General features: G+C 43.7%; 1 protein-coding gene across 1 annotated transcript in view; it reads left to right on the top strand.

The window, feature by feature from the left end:
• Positions 1-17,518, top strand: part of DISC1 (DISC1 scaffold protein) — a 286,754-nt gene that overhangs the window by 67,450 nt on the left and 201,786 nt on the right. The window contains exons 8-9 of the mRNA XM_032595167.1: positions 1,356-1,458; positions 14,888-15,076. Coding sequence (XP_032451058.1) covers positions 1,356-1,458; positions 14,888-15,076 — 292 coding nt within the window. The remainder of the gene's footprint in view (positions 1-1,355; positions 1,459-14,887; positions 15,077-17,518) is intronic.

Below are 17,518 nucleotides of genomic sequence, written 5' to 3' on the forward strand. Positions count from 1 at the left end.
AGAAGAAGGGGACGTTTCTAGGTAACATCCTTTGTGGAACACCCAAAATGTCTCTGTACACATGTTCATTGTTATTCAACTGAGCTGTGTGCTTTTGTTGAACTGGATGTTTTTCTAGGTAACTCACTTATCTGAGTGTAGATATCAATTGAATATAGAGTTTTTGCTTTTTATTTTTTTAATGTTTATTTATTTTGAGAGAGAGAGAGAGACAGAGTGTGAGCAGGGGAGGGGCAGAGAGAGAGGGAGACACAGAATCTGAAGAAGTCTCCAGGCTCTGAGCTATCAGTGCAGAGCCTGACACGGGGCTCGAACTCATGAACCATGAGATCGCGACCTGAGCCGAAGTCAGATGCTTAACCGACTCAGCCACCCCGGCGTCCTGGGGTTTCGCTTTAAATAAAAGAAAAGAAATGTGATGTTTCAGTTTCAAAGAAAGTAAAAGATAACCTAAGACATTTGGAAAAGGAATGTGAGATTTAACATTTTTGCTATTTTTGAAAGAGTAAAGAAAGAACATAGGAAGTGTTTGGAGCATCCTGGAAAAATACATAATAAAACTTACAGAGCTCATTGAGGTCTCCTTGTCTATTTTTCAAATATGACTTGCCAGCAACTATCTGCCCTTAAAGTTTCATTAGACAACATCTACTAGGAATTAGCCTGCCGCTCTGCCCTTGATCTCAATTGCTGTGCCCCTTTACTTACCGTTTACTGTGTACCAGACACAGAGCAAAGTCCCTGCTCACAGAGAGCTTGCATCCTAGGGGACAGAGATTCTAGAAAAACTGAGGAACAGAAACAAATAGTGTCAGCTGGAGAAGTCACTATGGAAAACCATCATGCAGGGTGAAGACGGGAGGGTTGAGGGGGTTGCCATCGTACATGGCTCATCAGCCGGGCCTTTCTTCCCAGGCAGTGTGTGAGCAGAGGCCGGAAGGGTGTGAGTGGGCTAAGTCACTTGGGTCAAGAGTATTTCAGGCGGGAGTAACCCTGAGGAGGGAGTGGGCAGAGTGGTGAGGTTATTGTGGTTTGTGGTTGCGCTTTGGTGTGTTAACTCTTGTCATTTTTGCGTTTAGATGTGGTGAAGGTATGGGACCTAATGCTTGAAGTGTGCCCCCGATGCCCACTTCATTTAGTCCTCCCCCCTCCCTTCCTTCCGTCTTCCCTCCTCCCTTCTTTCCTCTTTTACTTCTGTCTGTTTACGTTGCTTGCTTTTAAAGAACTCTCCTTCAGTCACTCTTTACCACCCCTCTTAATTACTTGCAGACGCAGAAGCCTCTGGCCGGCTGCTCCATTGCTTTCTGAGTTTTTCCTGAGTAAACGATGGTTCATGGCCATTTCTCTCCTTCTAGGTGTGTATGAGCGAGAGAATCTGCAGCACTCTCAGGAAGAGAGTAAATGATATTGAAATCCAACTGCCGGCGCTGCTTGAAGCCAAAATGCTAGCCGTATCAGGTAACTGAACACGGTGCAGACCCTGAAGCAGCTGAACGGAGTAGTGACGGCTGCCACCACACCCGGGCTCTGTCCTCGAGTAACCTCCTACCCATAACCCATATCAGACTTGGACATTTCAGAGCTTTTGTGGGAAGTTTCATTAAAACTCATGGAGTAAATGGGCACCACGGCCATCTTGTAAAGGGATGGATAAGACTCTTAAAACTGCCTATACACAGGGGCACCGGGGTGGCTCAGTCGGTTAAGCATCCGACCTTGATTTCGGCTCAGGTCATGATCTCACGGGTTCATGAGTTCGAGCCCCACACGGGGCTCTGTGCTGACAGTGTGGACAGAACCTGCTTGGGATTCTCTCTCTCCCCCTTCTCTCTGCCCCTCCCCCACTCATGCTGTCTCTTTTTCTCTCAAAATAAATAAACTTAAGAAAATAAAACTACATAGGCACATATAATAAAAGATAAGTTATCAGTGTAGGTACCATGTTTTGGACTTCCCAGTTTCTGTTTCTTTATGAGTTGAGAGACTAGAGTTAATCCTCATGCCATATAATTCTAGCAGATGTTTGTACAGCATTATGTAGCTGCAGAGGCTCCCTGAAGCTTGTTGGATGTGGTCAGCCCCTTCCTATAGGAAGAGAAAACAATGACATGAGACAAGGTGATGTACTCATTCAACATACTAGTCAGAGATATTAGATTTCTGGAGGATTCTCAGTGGATCATAATCCCTCCTTAATCTGATGGTTATTAGGAATATATTTTCCCATTAATTAGTAGGTCGAAAACACAAGTCTCTGAAAATAGTATCTTACCCTGTCATTTGAAGAATGCTTTTAAACGTTCCTCTATATATTTTTTAAGTTTATTTATTTATTTTGACAGAGACAGAGATAGCATGAGTGGGGGAGGGACAGAGAGAGGGAGAGACAGGGAATCCCACTCAGGCTCCATGCTGTCAGCTCAGAGCCCGACTTGGGGCTCACACTCATGAAACCGTGAGATCATGACCTGAGCTGAAACCAAGAGTCAGACCCTTAACTGACTGAACCACCCAGGCACCCCTCCTGTGTGCTGTTATTTTATTCTATGTTCACAACAGCTGTATGAGGTAGGTGGGACAGATACTGAGGTCCCAGTGAACAGATCAGGAGGTTGAGGGTATACCTGTTGGTTAAGTTCACTCAGTCAGCTCAGTGGTGGCAGAGCAGGGACTCAAGTCCAGGTGTGACAAATGGAGGTTTTTTTTTTTTTTTAATTAATTTTTTTATGTTTACTTACTTTTGAGAGAGAGAGACAAAGACAGAGCATGAGCAGGGGAGGGGTAGAGAGAGAGGGAGACAGAATCTGAAGCAGGCTCCAGGCTCCGAGCTGTCAGCGCAGAGCCTGACGCGGGGCTTGAACTCATGAACCGCAAGATCATGACCTGAGCCGAAGTCAGATGCTTAACCGACAGAGCCACCCAGGTGCCCCGACAAATGGAGTTTTAATCTAGTTACATAATGACATCCTTCAAGTATTCTCTGAGTTTTATAGGTTGAGTGAGCCTCCAGCTCAGCAGATTCAGAAGAATCATAAAAATTTAACGAAAAGGTATAATAATTACATGTATGGGTTTTAAATGGCATTTTAAGAAGGAATACAATAATTGGCATCTTCTGGTATTCAGATCATTAAACAACTAATGTTGGCAGTTAACGAGCAATTTGGTTCCTGATGCAGTCAGGCGTATTATTTACAACCAGCGCAACATCGAAATGTGAATGTGGGGCTTGGCTCTTAACAGCTTCACATGCCATTTACTTGGAATTATGGCCCCATTTGCTAAGAGAAAAAAAAGAAGATTGAACACAATCTTGCTTCTGAGTTAGTGTTTTTGCCTTTCTTAATCCATATATCTTCCTGAGGAATACAGGTGGATGTGTCTCTATTAAGCCCAAGGGAGGAGATGTATCATTCAGGCGGCAGAGATATCCCTCTTTCAAATGTGAGTAATCTCTTTTTAGAATCCCGAGGAAAATTCTTGAGATGGTATATTGCATATGGGGCCTGGGTTTTGTGCTTAGTTCTTTGATCAGCTGAGAAAATTGGTGAGGCCTGATCGGAGACTTAGCTGGGATGGGAGCTTACCTTCTTACCTCTCTGTTTCTGGATGACACTGCAGGCCCTTGGCAAACAGGCTTTCCAGCCAATGGGGTCTCCTCACTGGCCGTGCGAGGGCCAGGGTGGTCATCATTCCTTTGCGTCTTCTGCACACAATGTGGTTTCTGTTTCCTTTTGAGCTATACTCCACAGCGGGGGTGGGGGTGGGGGAACCTGAGCAGGGAAAAGGCACTTCCCTCAGGATCCTGACAGGACACTTCCAGTCCATTCAGAATGGCAAATCCTCACTCCTTTAGACAAAAGCCATGACGTACCTCTCCAAGAGAAGCCTTCCTCCATTTTGGGCCATCTGTGAGAACGCTGAGGGGCAAAGCCCTTGGGATTCTTGGACGCACTCTTGAATGAAGAGGGTCTTGGGAGTGTGTTTAAGATTACCAGGGGGCCTTGTGTCTGTCTGAAAGTTTCTGTGATTCACCATGTTAGATCTCCCACCCTTGATTTGATCTATAGACTGAGACCTTCTCTTCCTTCGAGAATCATTTGCTGTCTCCAGAGACTAGGAATAAGAAAGTAGTTTTATTTTCAGATTCAGCAAATCCTAGCACCTTCATATTGAACGATGTATTCTTTAACTCGCTTCTCTTTTCTTGCACTGTATCCTAGGCAGTGACGGGAAGCCAGTGGGCACGTCTGCATTCTGCCTGGAGTCTCCTTGGCCATATGACTAAATTTATTAGGAAGTTTTTCTTTATATTTATTTATTTATTAATTTTAATTTTTTTAAACGTTTATTCATTTTTGAGAGACAGAGAAAGACAGAGCGTGAGCGGGGAAGGGGCAGAGAGAGGGAGACACAGAATCCAAAGCAGGCTCCAGACCCTGAGCTGTCAGCACAGAGCCTGACGCAGGGCTCAATCCCATGAACTGTGAGATCATGACCTGAGCCAAAGTCAGGTGCTTAACCGACTGAGCCACCCAGGTGCCCATTATTTATTTACTTTTATTTAGACAGAGTGTGTGCGTGCAAGAGGGGGGCGAGGGGCAGGGAGAAAAGGAGAGAGAGAATCCCAAGCAGGCTCTGTGCTGCCGACGCAAGCCTGCCTTGGGGCTTGATCTCACAAACCATGAGATCATGACCTGAGTCGAAATCAAGAGTCAGACGCCTAACCCACTGAGGCTCCCAGGCACCCCAGGAAGTTTTTCTATACTCCTTCAGTTGGTAATGTTACCAAACTTTCCATCACTACGTGGCAAGGATCCCCTTTCTTCCAGCTTCCAATTATATTTTTCTTGCTTCCGTTTTAGCCTGCACCGAGGCCTGTCGAGGCTTCTGCCTGCCACCTGGTGCAAGCATCAGGGCCTCAGATTTTAGGGTCTGTTCCAGCAGCGTTCAGATACCAAACTCTGTTCTCTGTTCTCAATTATTGATTGTTGTGTAATAAATCAGCCTCAGGATTTAGTGACTTAAAGCATCACTGACCTTTCATTTTGCCCAGGAATCTGCAATTTGGGTAGGCCTTGGCAGGGACAGCTAGAGTGACTCAACTGGGGCTGGAGAATCCACTTTCAGACAAGGGAACCAAAACAGATGAACATATGGGAAGGAGAAAAAAGAGAGGGAAACAAACCACAAGAGACTGTTAATGATAGAGAACAAACTGAGGATTGACAAAGGGAGGTGGGTGGGGGACAGGTACTAAGGAGGGCACTTGTGATGAGCACTGGGTGTTGTATGTAGTGATGAACCACTTGAAACCAGTGTTGAACTGTAAACTAACTGGAATTTGAAATTTTTTTTAAATGTTTATTTATTTTTGAAAGAGAGACAGAATGTAAGTGGGGAGAGGCAGAGAGAGAGAGAGAGAGAGAGAGAGAGAGAGAGAGAGAAAGAGAGAGAGAGAGGGAGAATATGAAGCAGGCTCCAGGCTTCGAGATGTCAGCACAGAGCCCGATGTGGGGTTCGAATCCATGAGCTGTGAGGTCATGACCTGAGCCAAAGTCAGATGCTTAACTGACTGAGCCACCCAGGTGCCCCTTAACGAACTGGAATTTAAATAAAAATTTGAACTAAAAAAAGGGGTGGGGGGGGGGGGGGGGGGAGTAGCCCAGCCTGGACAAGGGCTTCTTAACCTCTTTGTGACCCTCACTGAAAACTCTGTCCTCTGCCCCACAGATTGATTGCTTTGGCCCCTTGCTAGGCTGCTGCTGCTTGGCAGGCAAGGTGAGGGGATGGCCCTCACCTTGTGTGGTGGGTACGGCTGATCTGGGCTCTGTGGTTAAGATGTCAACATCAGAAGTTCGGGCCTATCTCCTTTAACACCACGCTGGACCCCTGCCCGGCTGCTGGCTTCTAGGGATGAGCCCTGTGCCTTAACTCAGTCCAGTCCCACCCTCTGCACGCATGCCTCCCTTCTTGTAGCTGTGGCCTCCTCAATGCTCCTTCAATTCCCAGGACTTTTCAGGCCCAGACACAGAAGGTATTTAAGTAGTGTGGTACTCACGTGTAAGTCTCAGCAGCAAGCATCCTTCCTGCATGTTGGCCTCTGGGTCTGCACCACTGCTGGGACCCAGTCCTTGGATGGGTCCCCAGGTCCTATAACTGGGCTCTGTCTCTATCTGTGCTCTGTAACCTGATTAGCATCCCAGTCTTCCTCTGGCATGGGGCCTGCCATGCTGTGACCATTTCCCCTCCGCTAGGATCAAAGCCTGGCTCTCTGATGCCCCCCCCTTCTGATACTGCTCTGATGTTGACATTTTGTGCGCGTTTCTGGCTCCAGCCTTTCTCTCCTTGCATCATCCACTGTTATTGATGGCATCCATCTGTTGAGTCACTCTCCTCTGTTTTTCTTGGGCTTTGCCTGATGCCTGGCCCTTGGGAGACAGTCGGTGAGACTAATTATGTTAAGAAAAAATGGACCTCATTTGTTGATTGCTGATCCTCAGAATCTGTTATTTTCACACCTCCCTTGGGTCTTCCCTCAGTTTGTGGTATATTTTCTTTCCCACCTGCCTCCCGTTATTTGTTTCCAAGGAACAAATAGTTCAGATAATCATTTATTCTTAAGTAGCATGTCAAGATGTCTATGATACTCCAAGCCAATTTTTTTTAGACGATGGTTCTATCCAATTCAACTTTTCCTTTACAGAGAATAAAAATTAGCTGCACTAATGGTGTCTAAATGGAAGGCTATCTAGATATCAACTAGATTTTCCAGATAAGCGCAAAATATTTTGCTGTCTCTAAAAAAATTGGATCAGTGACTGGAGGGGATGATAGGCCCAGCAAAGATTTTTCAAAGATGGTATCTATCCAGTGTGGAAATAAACAAGACTCACCGAATGAGAAGTGAAAGCTGTTTCAGCGGTTACTACAGCAAGGGAGTCGGCCACCATCACCTGTGTTTTGGTAGAGACTCAAAGGCAGGCGGAGGAGTGGGAAAGCTTTGTAGTGGGGAAAAGGGAAGGCTTCAGGTGTGCTCCGACTGGAGGCTGGGGATACTGGAGGCAGGCTACTTAGAGCATCCTGTGTGATTGGTTAGGGGGGCATGTTTGGCTCTCTCTGGCTGGAAGCAGGGACAAAAATTAGGGAAGCTGTCAGTTATTAATACAATCCTGCCATCTTGGACCAATTGTTACAGAAGTGACTTTTTTGTTTCCTGGATTGTTACTGGAAATAGCAACCTGGCTTCCTACAAGCCTGCCTTATAGCAGCCTGGGTCCTGGACTGGTTGTTGTAGATATGGGGGTTCGTTTCCTGGACAGGTTCTGCAGGCTGTGGGTCAGAGTGCTCTTTCTAGAAATGATCTGGCCATTATCTGTTTGTATATTCAGCCTCTCACCAGGTACTACGCTTTCTCAAGCTGTTAGAACCATGTGTACTTGAGCTTGGCGTTCCCCAAAAGATATGGCGTTGTGCCAGAAAAAAGATGCAGGACTCTATTACTTTTGGAGTTTGATGATTTTCAGCACTGGCTTTCTTTCTTTCTTTCTTTTTTTCCAGTAAAGAAGGATAGCTGAAATTTGAGTACATAAACATGAATAATTTTAGGAGAATCGTTACAGATGGAAATGTCTGTGGGCCTATGCAAGTGCTGTGTGTGTGTGTGTGTGTGTGTGTGTGTGTGTGTGTGGCTTCCCCCTAAAGTCACGTGAGGCCTAGAAACTGGGTGACACAGCCTACAGGATTCATTCTCCAGCTGCCTTTGTACTCCCTCCCTTTATGGATGATTTGTGGCCACATTTTCACGTTTTGACCAAGTGACTTACTGAGCTGTATTAGCAACCAGTGTGACCTTGGAAGAACCCAGTTCAAATTCAGTAACCTCCTGTGGAATCTTAGAACTCCAAAACTTTGTGACCTTGGGAAGGTCACTCTCTGGGTCTTAGTTTCTTCAACTGGAAATCAGGGACAGTCATTATAAGGTCCCCATCCTGGCTTGTTGAGAAGGCTAAATGAGACTATTCCTATAACAAGATTCCTGTAATCTATAAAATCAGACTCTCAAAAAATGACCTAAAAAAAAAAAACCCCAGAGATACTGTGAAGTAGAAGAGGGAGATATTTGTTTAGGATACAGCATAAAATTAGAAGGAACAGAGTGGGTAAAATCAGTTTTAGCTTTGACATTAACCTGGGTTTTTTTTTTTTAATTTTAAATATTTACTTATTTATGTTAGAGAGAGAGAGAGAGAGAGAGAGAGAGAGAGAGAGAAGAGGGGCAGAGAGAGAGGGAGACAGAGAATCCCAAGCAGGCTCTGGTCTGTCAGTGCAGAGCCCGAGGAGGGGCTTGATCTCACGAAACTGTGAAATCATGACCTGAGCCAAAATCAAGAGTCAGACTCTTAACTGACCGAGCCACCCAGGTGCCCCTCCCCTGGAGGTTTTTAATTGTGGCATTTGTAGAAGAAAAGACTTTGACAGGTTCTCTAAAAAATCTCTGTGAAGGCCCAAGTACTGTTCTCTTGCTGAAGAGGAGCCTGGTGTATGTGTGGGATGATGGCAAAGGCAGGACGTTCATCTGCACAAATCCTCCTGTGGCATTTGGGAAAGGGCCCATTAGAGTCACAGAGATTGGGGTCACGGGGTCACTGATGGGACTCCCTTCAGGGATCAGCGTTTACTTTTCTGTATTTTCATCACAGAGCTCTTGGCCAGTTTCAGTAATGAAGGAGGGCTAAGTCAAGCAGGATTTACCTCATGGGCTTGGATCTGAGACCAAAATGCTTATAAAATATTCACCGGGGGCAGTGTAGCATTTTCTCATGGCTTTGGTTGCGATATTAACTGTCTCTCTGGGAATTCACACTCTTTCTGCATATATAAAATTTACACGTCTGTCACTATGCATTTTCCCTCAGGACCAAGGAAGGGACCCAGGTTTTAATTAATGATCTCTTTCATGTTTTATTAAGGCGCTCGGTCTCTAGAGCTTTCTGTGAGTTGCAGGGGTATCTGAGGATGTATTTCCTATAAATCCAGCAAAGCTTCTAGGCAGGCACTTGCCCTGTGTAGTCTTTTCTGGTTTGTTTTTAGAGGTCTTTTCTCCCTGAACTGTTTGTAAGAGGAGATTACACACTGGGGTATATTTTGCCTCGTGTCTCTGGGGACACAGGTGGTGCCCACTTCACTTTTCGTCACCTCCCTTGCTTGAAAATATGCCCCAGCAGAAAGGTTGGGGCTCCCTGAGCCCAGCCATGGAAGGGACATTTGAAAGCATCACCCTGTGCTCGTGGCTGCCCTGTCTAGAGGCAGTCACACCTCTGGGCTGGTCTTCCCAAAACCACCCATGGAACATGGCATGTCCCTTGAGGTTCTTTTATTTTTATTTATTTATTTTTTTAAAGGATACCTCTTTATTATAAGATAAATATACACATAAAATTTGCCCTTTTAACCATTTTTAAGTTACAGTTTAATGGCATTAGGTACATTGACATCATTGTGCAAACATCACCACCATCCAGGGCCAGAACTTTTTTCATCTTCCCAAATGGGTACTCCGTACTTACCGAACTCGGGGTTCTTTGTGGAAGTCCACAGGGGCTCCATCCCACAGCAGCCCTGACTTGGTCACTGTTTGGGAAAGAAATCACGGGTCCAGGAAATGGTTTAGTTGTGTTGCTATTTCCAGCTCAAAGCTCATGGAAGTCCAGCCTGCGCTCCTTATCCGGACTTTGTTTTTCCTGAACGGGTCAAGCCCATCAGCTTGGCATCTTGGACCCTCTACCATTTGAATCCAGCTTTTTTGTGGGTCTGGTCTCCATCTTGACCACATGCCTCATACCACCCTCTGAAGCCAAGCCCTTTCCTCTCTAACCACGTTTCCGTTTTTTCTTTTGGAAACCTTAACATTCTTTCCTCATGAAACCTGCCTCTGTTTCACCTTCTGGAACAGCCTTTTTTCTCTGAGCTCTCCTAGTGCACATTTGTCCACTTCCTAGAATACGGCTTCTCTTCTTTATTTAATGGTACTTTCCGGAGAGCGGGTGGTGCCTTGTCTCTTGCATTTGCCCGCTATAGGGGCAGCCAATAAATAGCATCTCAAAAGATATTTATCCAGTCATGGAATTGGGCACTATGGATTACAGTGACAGAAATGTATGTGCTAGGTGTCCAGAATGCCTTTATTTATTTTTTTATGTTTATTTATTTTTGAGAGAGAGAGAGACAGAGACAGAGACAGAGCATGAGTGGGTGAGGGGCAGAGAGAGAGACACACAGAATCAGAAGCAGGCTCCAGGCTCTGAGCTGTCAGCACAGAACCTGACGTGGGGCTCGAACCCATGGACCGGAGATCATGACCTGAGCCAAAGTCGGACGCTCAACCAACTGAGTCACCCAGGTGCCCCTCAGAATGCCTTTAAATTGGGACAATATTTTGTCACATTTCTCCCATTTATATCGGGTTGAAATCTGCCTATTAATAATAAAGAAGTAAACAGCATAGTTTATAGTACCGAAGAAGGGTTCTGGAGTTATGTTTGAGTTGGAAACCTGCCCTCCATTTGATTGCTAGGTAACCTCAGCCAGATATTTTTTTTCGTTAGATTTCAGCTTTCCTGATTGTTAAGCAGAGATAACAACTTGTATTTCAGTGAACATAAAATGCACTGTTATTTTATACACTACTACGAAAGAAAAATCACTGTCAACTAAACAATGATATGCTTTCTATAGCTTCGAATTTTTATTTTATACATATTAAAATAGTTCTTCTAGATGTATTTAGGCTTTTGAAAAGTCACGTATCACTCTTCCAAGAGGAAAATTAATCACTTAGGGTGTTCCTAAAATGTCTTCATGTTCAGAGTCTGAGTGTTCAGAAACACATTTCAATTCCAAGTGGTTGGAGCTCAGGTTATTTCACACGTTCTCATCCTCTGCAGCAGTGAAACTATTGGTGATGGAAGTCTTTATCCTGTAAGAATAAACTACCGTTTCTGTGGGGTTCTATAGGTTTCTGCCAAGCTGCAACACCATTCTTGAAGTTTTTGTTTTTTTTTTTTTAATTTTTTTTTTTCAACGTTTATTTATTTTTGGGACAGAGAGAGACAGAGCATGAACGGGGGAGGGGCAGAGAGAGAGGGAGACACAGAACTGGAAACAGGCTCCAGGCTCTGAGCCATCAGCCCAGAGCCCGACGCGGGGCTCGAACTCACGGACCGCGAGATCGTGACCTGGCTGAAGTCGGACGCTTAACCGACTGCGCCACCCAGGCGCCCCCCATTCTTGAAGTTTTAAGTGTCGGTGCTTTCCTGATCTTACAGATCTGTTACAATAGATGGCAACAGCCAGGTCCCAAATGATCCTTAAATGGTTTGTACTTTGAGACACCAGGGGGTTGCAGATGGTCCTCTAAGCCACCAAGAAAGACAGTCACCCAGTAACAGCTTCATCCAGACTACCTCCTGCCTGATAGCAACTGTAAGAGGCATCACCACTTCAGAGATGTTAACATGTGAAAACCAAAGCGTGCATTTCAGAATAGATAACATAGGACCTAACTTCCTTCATAGGGATGTGGTAAGAGATTGAGGAGAAAAGGCTTGTAGCTTTTATTGTGGAAGCATCACGGAGCCCTCTGGTAGCAATAACTGTTATTTACAGAGGGCTCGTTAATGGGATATGCTTCTTAATTGATAGTGTAAGTTTCATGTTAAAATTTCCCCTAATATATTTTTCCTTTTTGATTGAGGTATGATTTATATTCAGTGAAATGCACAGATCTTCAGTGCCCCATTATAGGAATTTTGACACCTGTTATCTGCAGCCCTATGCAGATATTTTTATCACTCCAGAAAAGCCACCTTTGTGTTCCTTCCCCAGACAGCCTCTGTTTTGATATCTTTCACCATGGATCAGCTTTGCCTGTGCTAGAACTTAATGGAATCATGTGATATGCAGTCTTTTGCACCTTTTTTCTTTCTTTCTTTCTTTCTTTCTTTCTTTCTTTCTTTCTTTCTTTCTTTCTTTCTTTCTTCTTTTTTGAGAGATTCCTACATCACCATGTGTATGAGGCCCTTGTGCCTTTTTGTGGTGGAGTTGTCTTCCGTTGTGTAGATGTGCCTCTGCGTCCGCTTTTCTCCCCTCGATGGGCATTTAGTTTGTTTCATTTGGGCTACCACAGGTGAAGCCACAATGAGCTTTTGAGTACAACTATTTTTGATTACACGTTTTCATTTCTCCTGGGTAAATACCTGGAAGTAGAATGTTTGGGTCCAGGGGTAGGTGTGTTTTTAACTTTATGAGACATGGACAGAAGTCTCCACAAGGTGGTTGTGCCATTGACCCTCCCATTATGCACAGGAGTCCATAACCTTGGGCTTTGGTGTCATTCACTTGAGCCATTGGAATGGTTTTGCAGTGGCATGAATTTGTATTTTTCTGTTGACTAAGAGACACCGACATGTTGTCATAGGATCACCAGCCCTTTGCATATCTCACCCTGTAAAGTCAGTTGCCTGTTTTTCCATGGGGCCATTTGTGTTTTAATTACTGAGTTGTAGGATTCCACTCCTTCGTCAGATAGACGTATTGCAAATATATTCTCCCCGTCTGTAGCTTGCCTATTCATTTTCTTAATGGTATTTTTTATGAGTAAAGGTTTTATCATTGTGATGAAGTCCACTTACCTATTTTTTTTATAGGTAGTGTTTTCTGGGTCCTAACCAAAGTTTTGCTTATTCCAAGGTCAGAAAGGTATTCTGTATTTTCTTCCAGAAGCTTTATAGTTTTTGCTGCTACACGTAGCTCTGTGATCTGTCTCTAATGAAATTTTGTGTATGATTTGAACTATGGATCAAGGTTCATATTTCTCCATCTCACTAGCTAGTTGTCCCATTGCTATTTGTTGGCAATACAGTTGACCCTTGAACGATGTGGAGGTTAGGGGTGCCGGCCCCCCCACGCAGTCAGAGTATAACTTTTGACTCCCCAAAAAATGTAACTGCTGGTAGCCTACTGTTGACTGGAAGCCTTACCAATAAACATAAACAGTTGATTAACACATATTTTTTATGCAATAGGTATTACATACTGTATTCGTATAATGAAGTAAACTAAAGAAAATGTTATGTAAAAAAATTTTTTTAATGTTCATTTATTTTTGAGAGAGAGACAGAACATGAGCAAGGCAGGGGCAGAGAGAGAGAGGGAGACACAGAATCTGAAACAGTTTCCAGGCTCTGAGCTGTCAGCACAGAGCCTGATGCGGGGCTCGAACCCACGAGCTGCGAGATCATGACTTGAGCCACCCAGGCGCCCCGAGAGAAGAAAATGTTAAATGTTATTAAGAAAATCACAGGAAAGAGAAAATATATTTGCAGTACTCTACTGTATTTATAAAAAAAAAATCCATGTGTACCTGGATCTACATGTTTTAAACCTGTGTTGTTCAGGGGTCCATTGTACTCTTTTCCTCATTGACTTACTCTGGCGCTTTGTTGAAAGTCAGTTGACTGTGTGAGGTCTACTTCTGGACTATTCTATTCCATTGATCTGTTTGTCTATCTATTTATCTATATGCCAATGTCATACGGTCGTGAGCTGTAGCTTCAGCATTATTTTGAAATCAAGTAATATATCTCCTCTTCGTTCTACTTCAAGGATTTTTTTTGGCTGATCCAGGCCTTTGCATTTTCCTTTATGTTTTAGAATAAGCTTGTCACTTTCTACAAAAGACCATTATGAGATTTTGACTGGAATTGTATCGAATGAATAGATGAATTTGAGGAAAGTAGAAATGTTAAAAATACTCAATTTTCCAATATATGTATATATAGTTTCTATTTTTCTGATTCCTTTAAGTCTTCTTTAATTATTCTTTCAGGAGTTTTATTTTAAAAAAAAAAATTTTTTAACGTTTATTTACTTTTGAGACAGAGAGAGACAGAGCATGAACGGGGGAGGGTCAGAGAGAGGGGGAGACACAGAATCAGAAGCAGGCTCCAGGCTCTGAGCTGTCAGCCCAGAGCCCGACGTGGGGCTTGAACTCACGGACCGCAAGATCGTGACCTGAGCTGAAGTCGGACACTTAACCGACTGAGCCACCCAGGCGCCCCTCTTTCAGGAGTTTTAAAAATGGTTTTCTGTGTGGAGGTCTTCCACATGTTTCTTTAAAGTTATCCCTAAGTATTTTGAGTGTTAAAATCTTGTAAATGGCATTCTAAAAAAATTCATAGACCACTTGCTGCTGACGCTTAGAAATGCAATTGCTTTTGTATATTGCCCTTGTATCCCGTAATCTTGCTAAATTCAGTGTGTGATATATTTTACTTAGTGCTTTACAGAATTTCATGTTTATTCTTGAAGCCACCTGTGATGCAGGTGTTAGTACAATCAGATTTTATAAGAAGTTTGCCCTGAAATTGCACATGCCTCTTTCTTTGCTCAAGGTCATGCAGGTTGGGTGACAGGAGGAATAGGATTTGAATTGAGGTCTAGGCTGACTCCAACGGCTCGTCCCTTTCCATTTCTCTTTGACATTTGGATATTTGAATGGCGTGATAGCATGTGGCTTCCCTGGATTTCACTCGGACACTTTTGTGTCATTGTGTTTCACAGGGACACGAATTGGTCAATGGAACGTTTACAGCAGACGAAACGAGAATAAGGCAATAAAGAGACTGGGGGTTTTCCTAGCAGAAGGAGGATAGTCAGTGTTTTCCCGGACTCCTCCATGGAAGACCATTCATGCAGTTGGATGCAGTTGCAAAGCTCAGCCCTCTTTCTCCGTACCGTTGGTGCGCCTTAGCTGTCACTAAATCTTCCACATGTGGGGATGCTGTAAAACTTGTTTTCCCTCCTTCTCTCTTGCAATGTGCTGCAGGAAACCATTTCTGTACAGCCAAGGAGCTCACGGAGGAGATGAGATCACTAACATCGGAGAGGGAAGGGCTGGAGGGACTCCTCGACAAACTGCTGCTGCTGAGCTCCAGGAATGTCCAGAAGCTGGGAAGTGTGAAGGAAGACTACAGCAGACTGAGAAAGGAGCTGGACCAGGGGGAAACTGCCCACGGTAAGTAGTCACTGCCGCCTGGTGAAATATCTACGGTACCAATTCTATTGTGTGGTGGTAGTGTGACCATCCCCGTGAAGGGGGTCCTGGAGCACACGACACTTTTCCTGGAGGATCTATTTGGCAGGAGCCTTGGCGAATGGGATAGAATTACTTCTCAGCTTTTGTTTTGCTATTAGCAGGCGATGTCTTTTCTTTTTCTGTCTCACCCCCTCCCCCCCCCCCCCCCCGAATTTGCTAATGGCCTTGTGATTATTTAGAGCAATCCCTCCCTTGGCACAGGTCTTGAGAATTTTCTGTTTGACAATTATGTTCCTTTTGTTCCTTGGCTCAGTCTTCTGGCTTGCACAATCAGAGACGAAAGCAGGCTGACTCAGAAAACCGAATAAAGACCATGAAGTGGCTCTTCTATGTGTGAGGTTTTCTGAGAGCTTCCTTCCTCGGGAAGAATGATGTAGAAGAGGCCAGTGCTGCCCTAGCTGAAGTGTCTGCCTGTCAGAGGAGTTACTGTGTTCTTTGCTTGTGTTCTTTTCCTGTTCCGGTTGTTAAGAGCAACTGAGGTCACCTTGAGGTTGGTTCCCTGAGGGATGGTCTCAGAAGATGCTGGTTCAGTCCAAATTGATGAAGTGAAAACTTATTTCTTTAAAAACATGTAAAGAATTTACAGTGGTTCAGTTTCTAATCGGAAGAATGAAATCACGAAAAATAAATTCAGATTTAAAATATGTTAGACGCTAGAACCTGTTTTTTCACTGGTAAAATGAGGAGAATAATATCTAGTTCATAGGCTGATGAAGTCATGCAGATTAAATGAGGCAACTTCTAAACATTTTGAGGGTGTGTGTGTGTGTGTGCGTGTGTGTGTGTATGTGTGTATGTGTGAGACTGCCCTTGCATTTCTTCTAGGGAGTAAAGGTTGCTGGAGGCCAGAGGTCATACATAGTATATCATGGTCCCTAAATAAATGTTGTTCACTAGAAAAATGAAAGACCTATCTACTAATAAATAGCTATATTTACAAAGTGTGCTTATTTAAAAGAAATAAGAAAAGAATGGGGATGTTAGGTAGCCCCACAGATTCAATACTCCACAGATTGAAGTAAATGAAGACTTGTGCTTAAGACTGAATAAAGGGGCCTCCTGAGTGGCTCAGTCAGTAGTTAAGCTTCCAACTTTGGCTCAAGTCATGATCTCCTGGTTAAGCCCCTCATTGGGCTCAGTTACCGTTACTGTTACTGTCACTGTTGTGAAGGTGTTCTTTATGTTTTAGGGTTGGATTTTGCTGGATCAGCTATCCTTTTCCCTGTGCTTTAGACTGAAGCTAAGTTTTAACCAATCTGAGGTGACCTGGCTATTGGGTCAACCAAATTAATAATCTTGGGTCAGTGAGAGTAATGGGAGACAGATAAATAAATAAATCATAAATTCCATAGTAGATTGAAGCTTTTATCCATTGAAATGCAATAAAACTAGGCCAAAGTCCATATTCTGTCTTTTGTTGGCTTTTGAGAGTTAAAATTTAGAGGGAGCTCTAAAAGTAGGGCTTTAAATATAGAGCAAATACAGAGGGCCAGTATGCACATGTGTGTATGTACCGTGAGCTGACTTTTTTATCCTTGAATAAAATATTTTAAAATAAGACTATTTAAGAAATGAGCAATATGTAGAATTCTTAAAGCAGATTTTGATTTCTAACTATAGTTGCACCGGGAAAGAGTCAATTCGGATATCGATGAGCAACTCCATGATGGTCAGGGACCCAGGCTCTTCTATTCTGTTCATCCACACCCGGGACGTGTGGTCCAAGATGGCTGACACACACACACATGTCCAAGGCCAGCCAGGGGTTCTGTTTCTATAGCAAATGGAGAGTTTTGTTTGGTTTCGTGTTTTGTTTCGTTTTCTTTTGTTTTAAGGGAAAGAGAGAGGGAGAGTGAAGCAGGGGAGGGGGAGAGGGGGAGAGGGAGAGAGAAAATCTCAAGCAGTCTCCATGCCCAGAGCAGAGCCTGACATGGGACTGGATTTCATGACCGTGAGATCATGACCTGAGCCCAAATCAAGAGTTGGATGCTTAACCGACTGAGCCACCCAGGCACCCTGAGATTTGCAGTTTTAGGGAACAATTGGTAGTCTGTCTCACACAGAGAACTCTTTTGATGGAAAGTGCTTTGCTGATCACTTACGATATTATTACATCTATGTCTCTGGCTAGACTGAGATCAAAGAAAAGCACTGTGATTAGTTTCATTTGTATTGTCTCAGTATCCAGGGTGGTGTCTTTGAAAATAGTAAATGTGCCATAAATTTTGGTCATTTACACGGGCCAGATGTTAAAATGAAACATACCTTTATTTCTTTTATTCCTTTACTCCTTTACTTTGAATTACAGACCCAGACCTTGGGTCTTCCTTTTTTTTTTTTTTTTTTTTAATTCTTAAAATT

Source organism: Lynx canadensis, chromosome D2 (genome assembly GCF_007474595.2).
Source record: "Lynx canadensis isolate LIC74 chromosome D2, mLynCan4.pri.v2, whole genome shotgun sequence".
Taxonomy (NCBI): Eukaryota; Metazoa; Chordata; class Mammalia; order Carnivora; family Felidae; genus Lynx; species Lynx canadensis.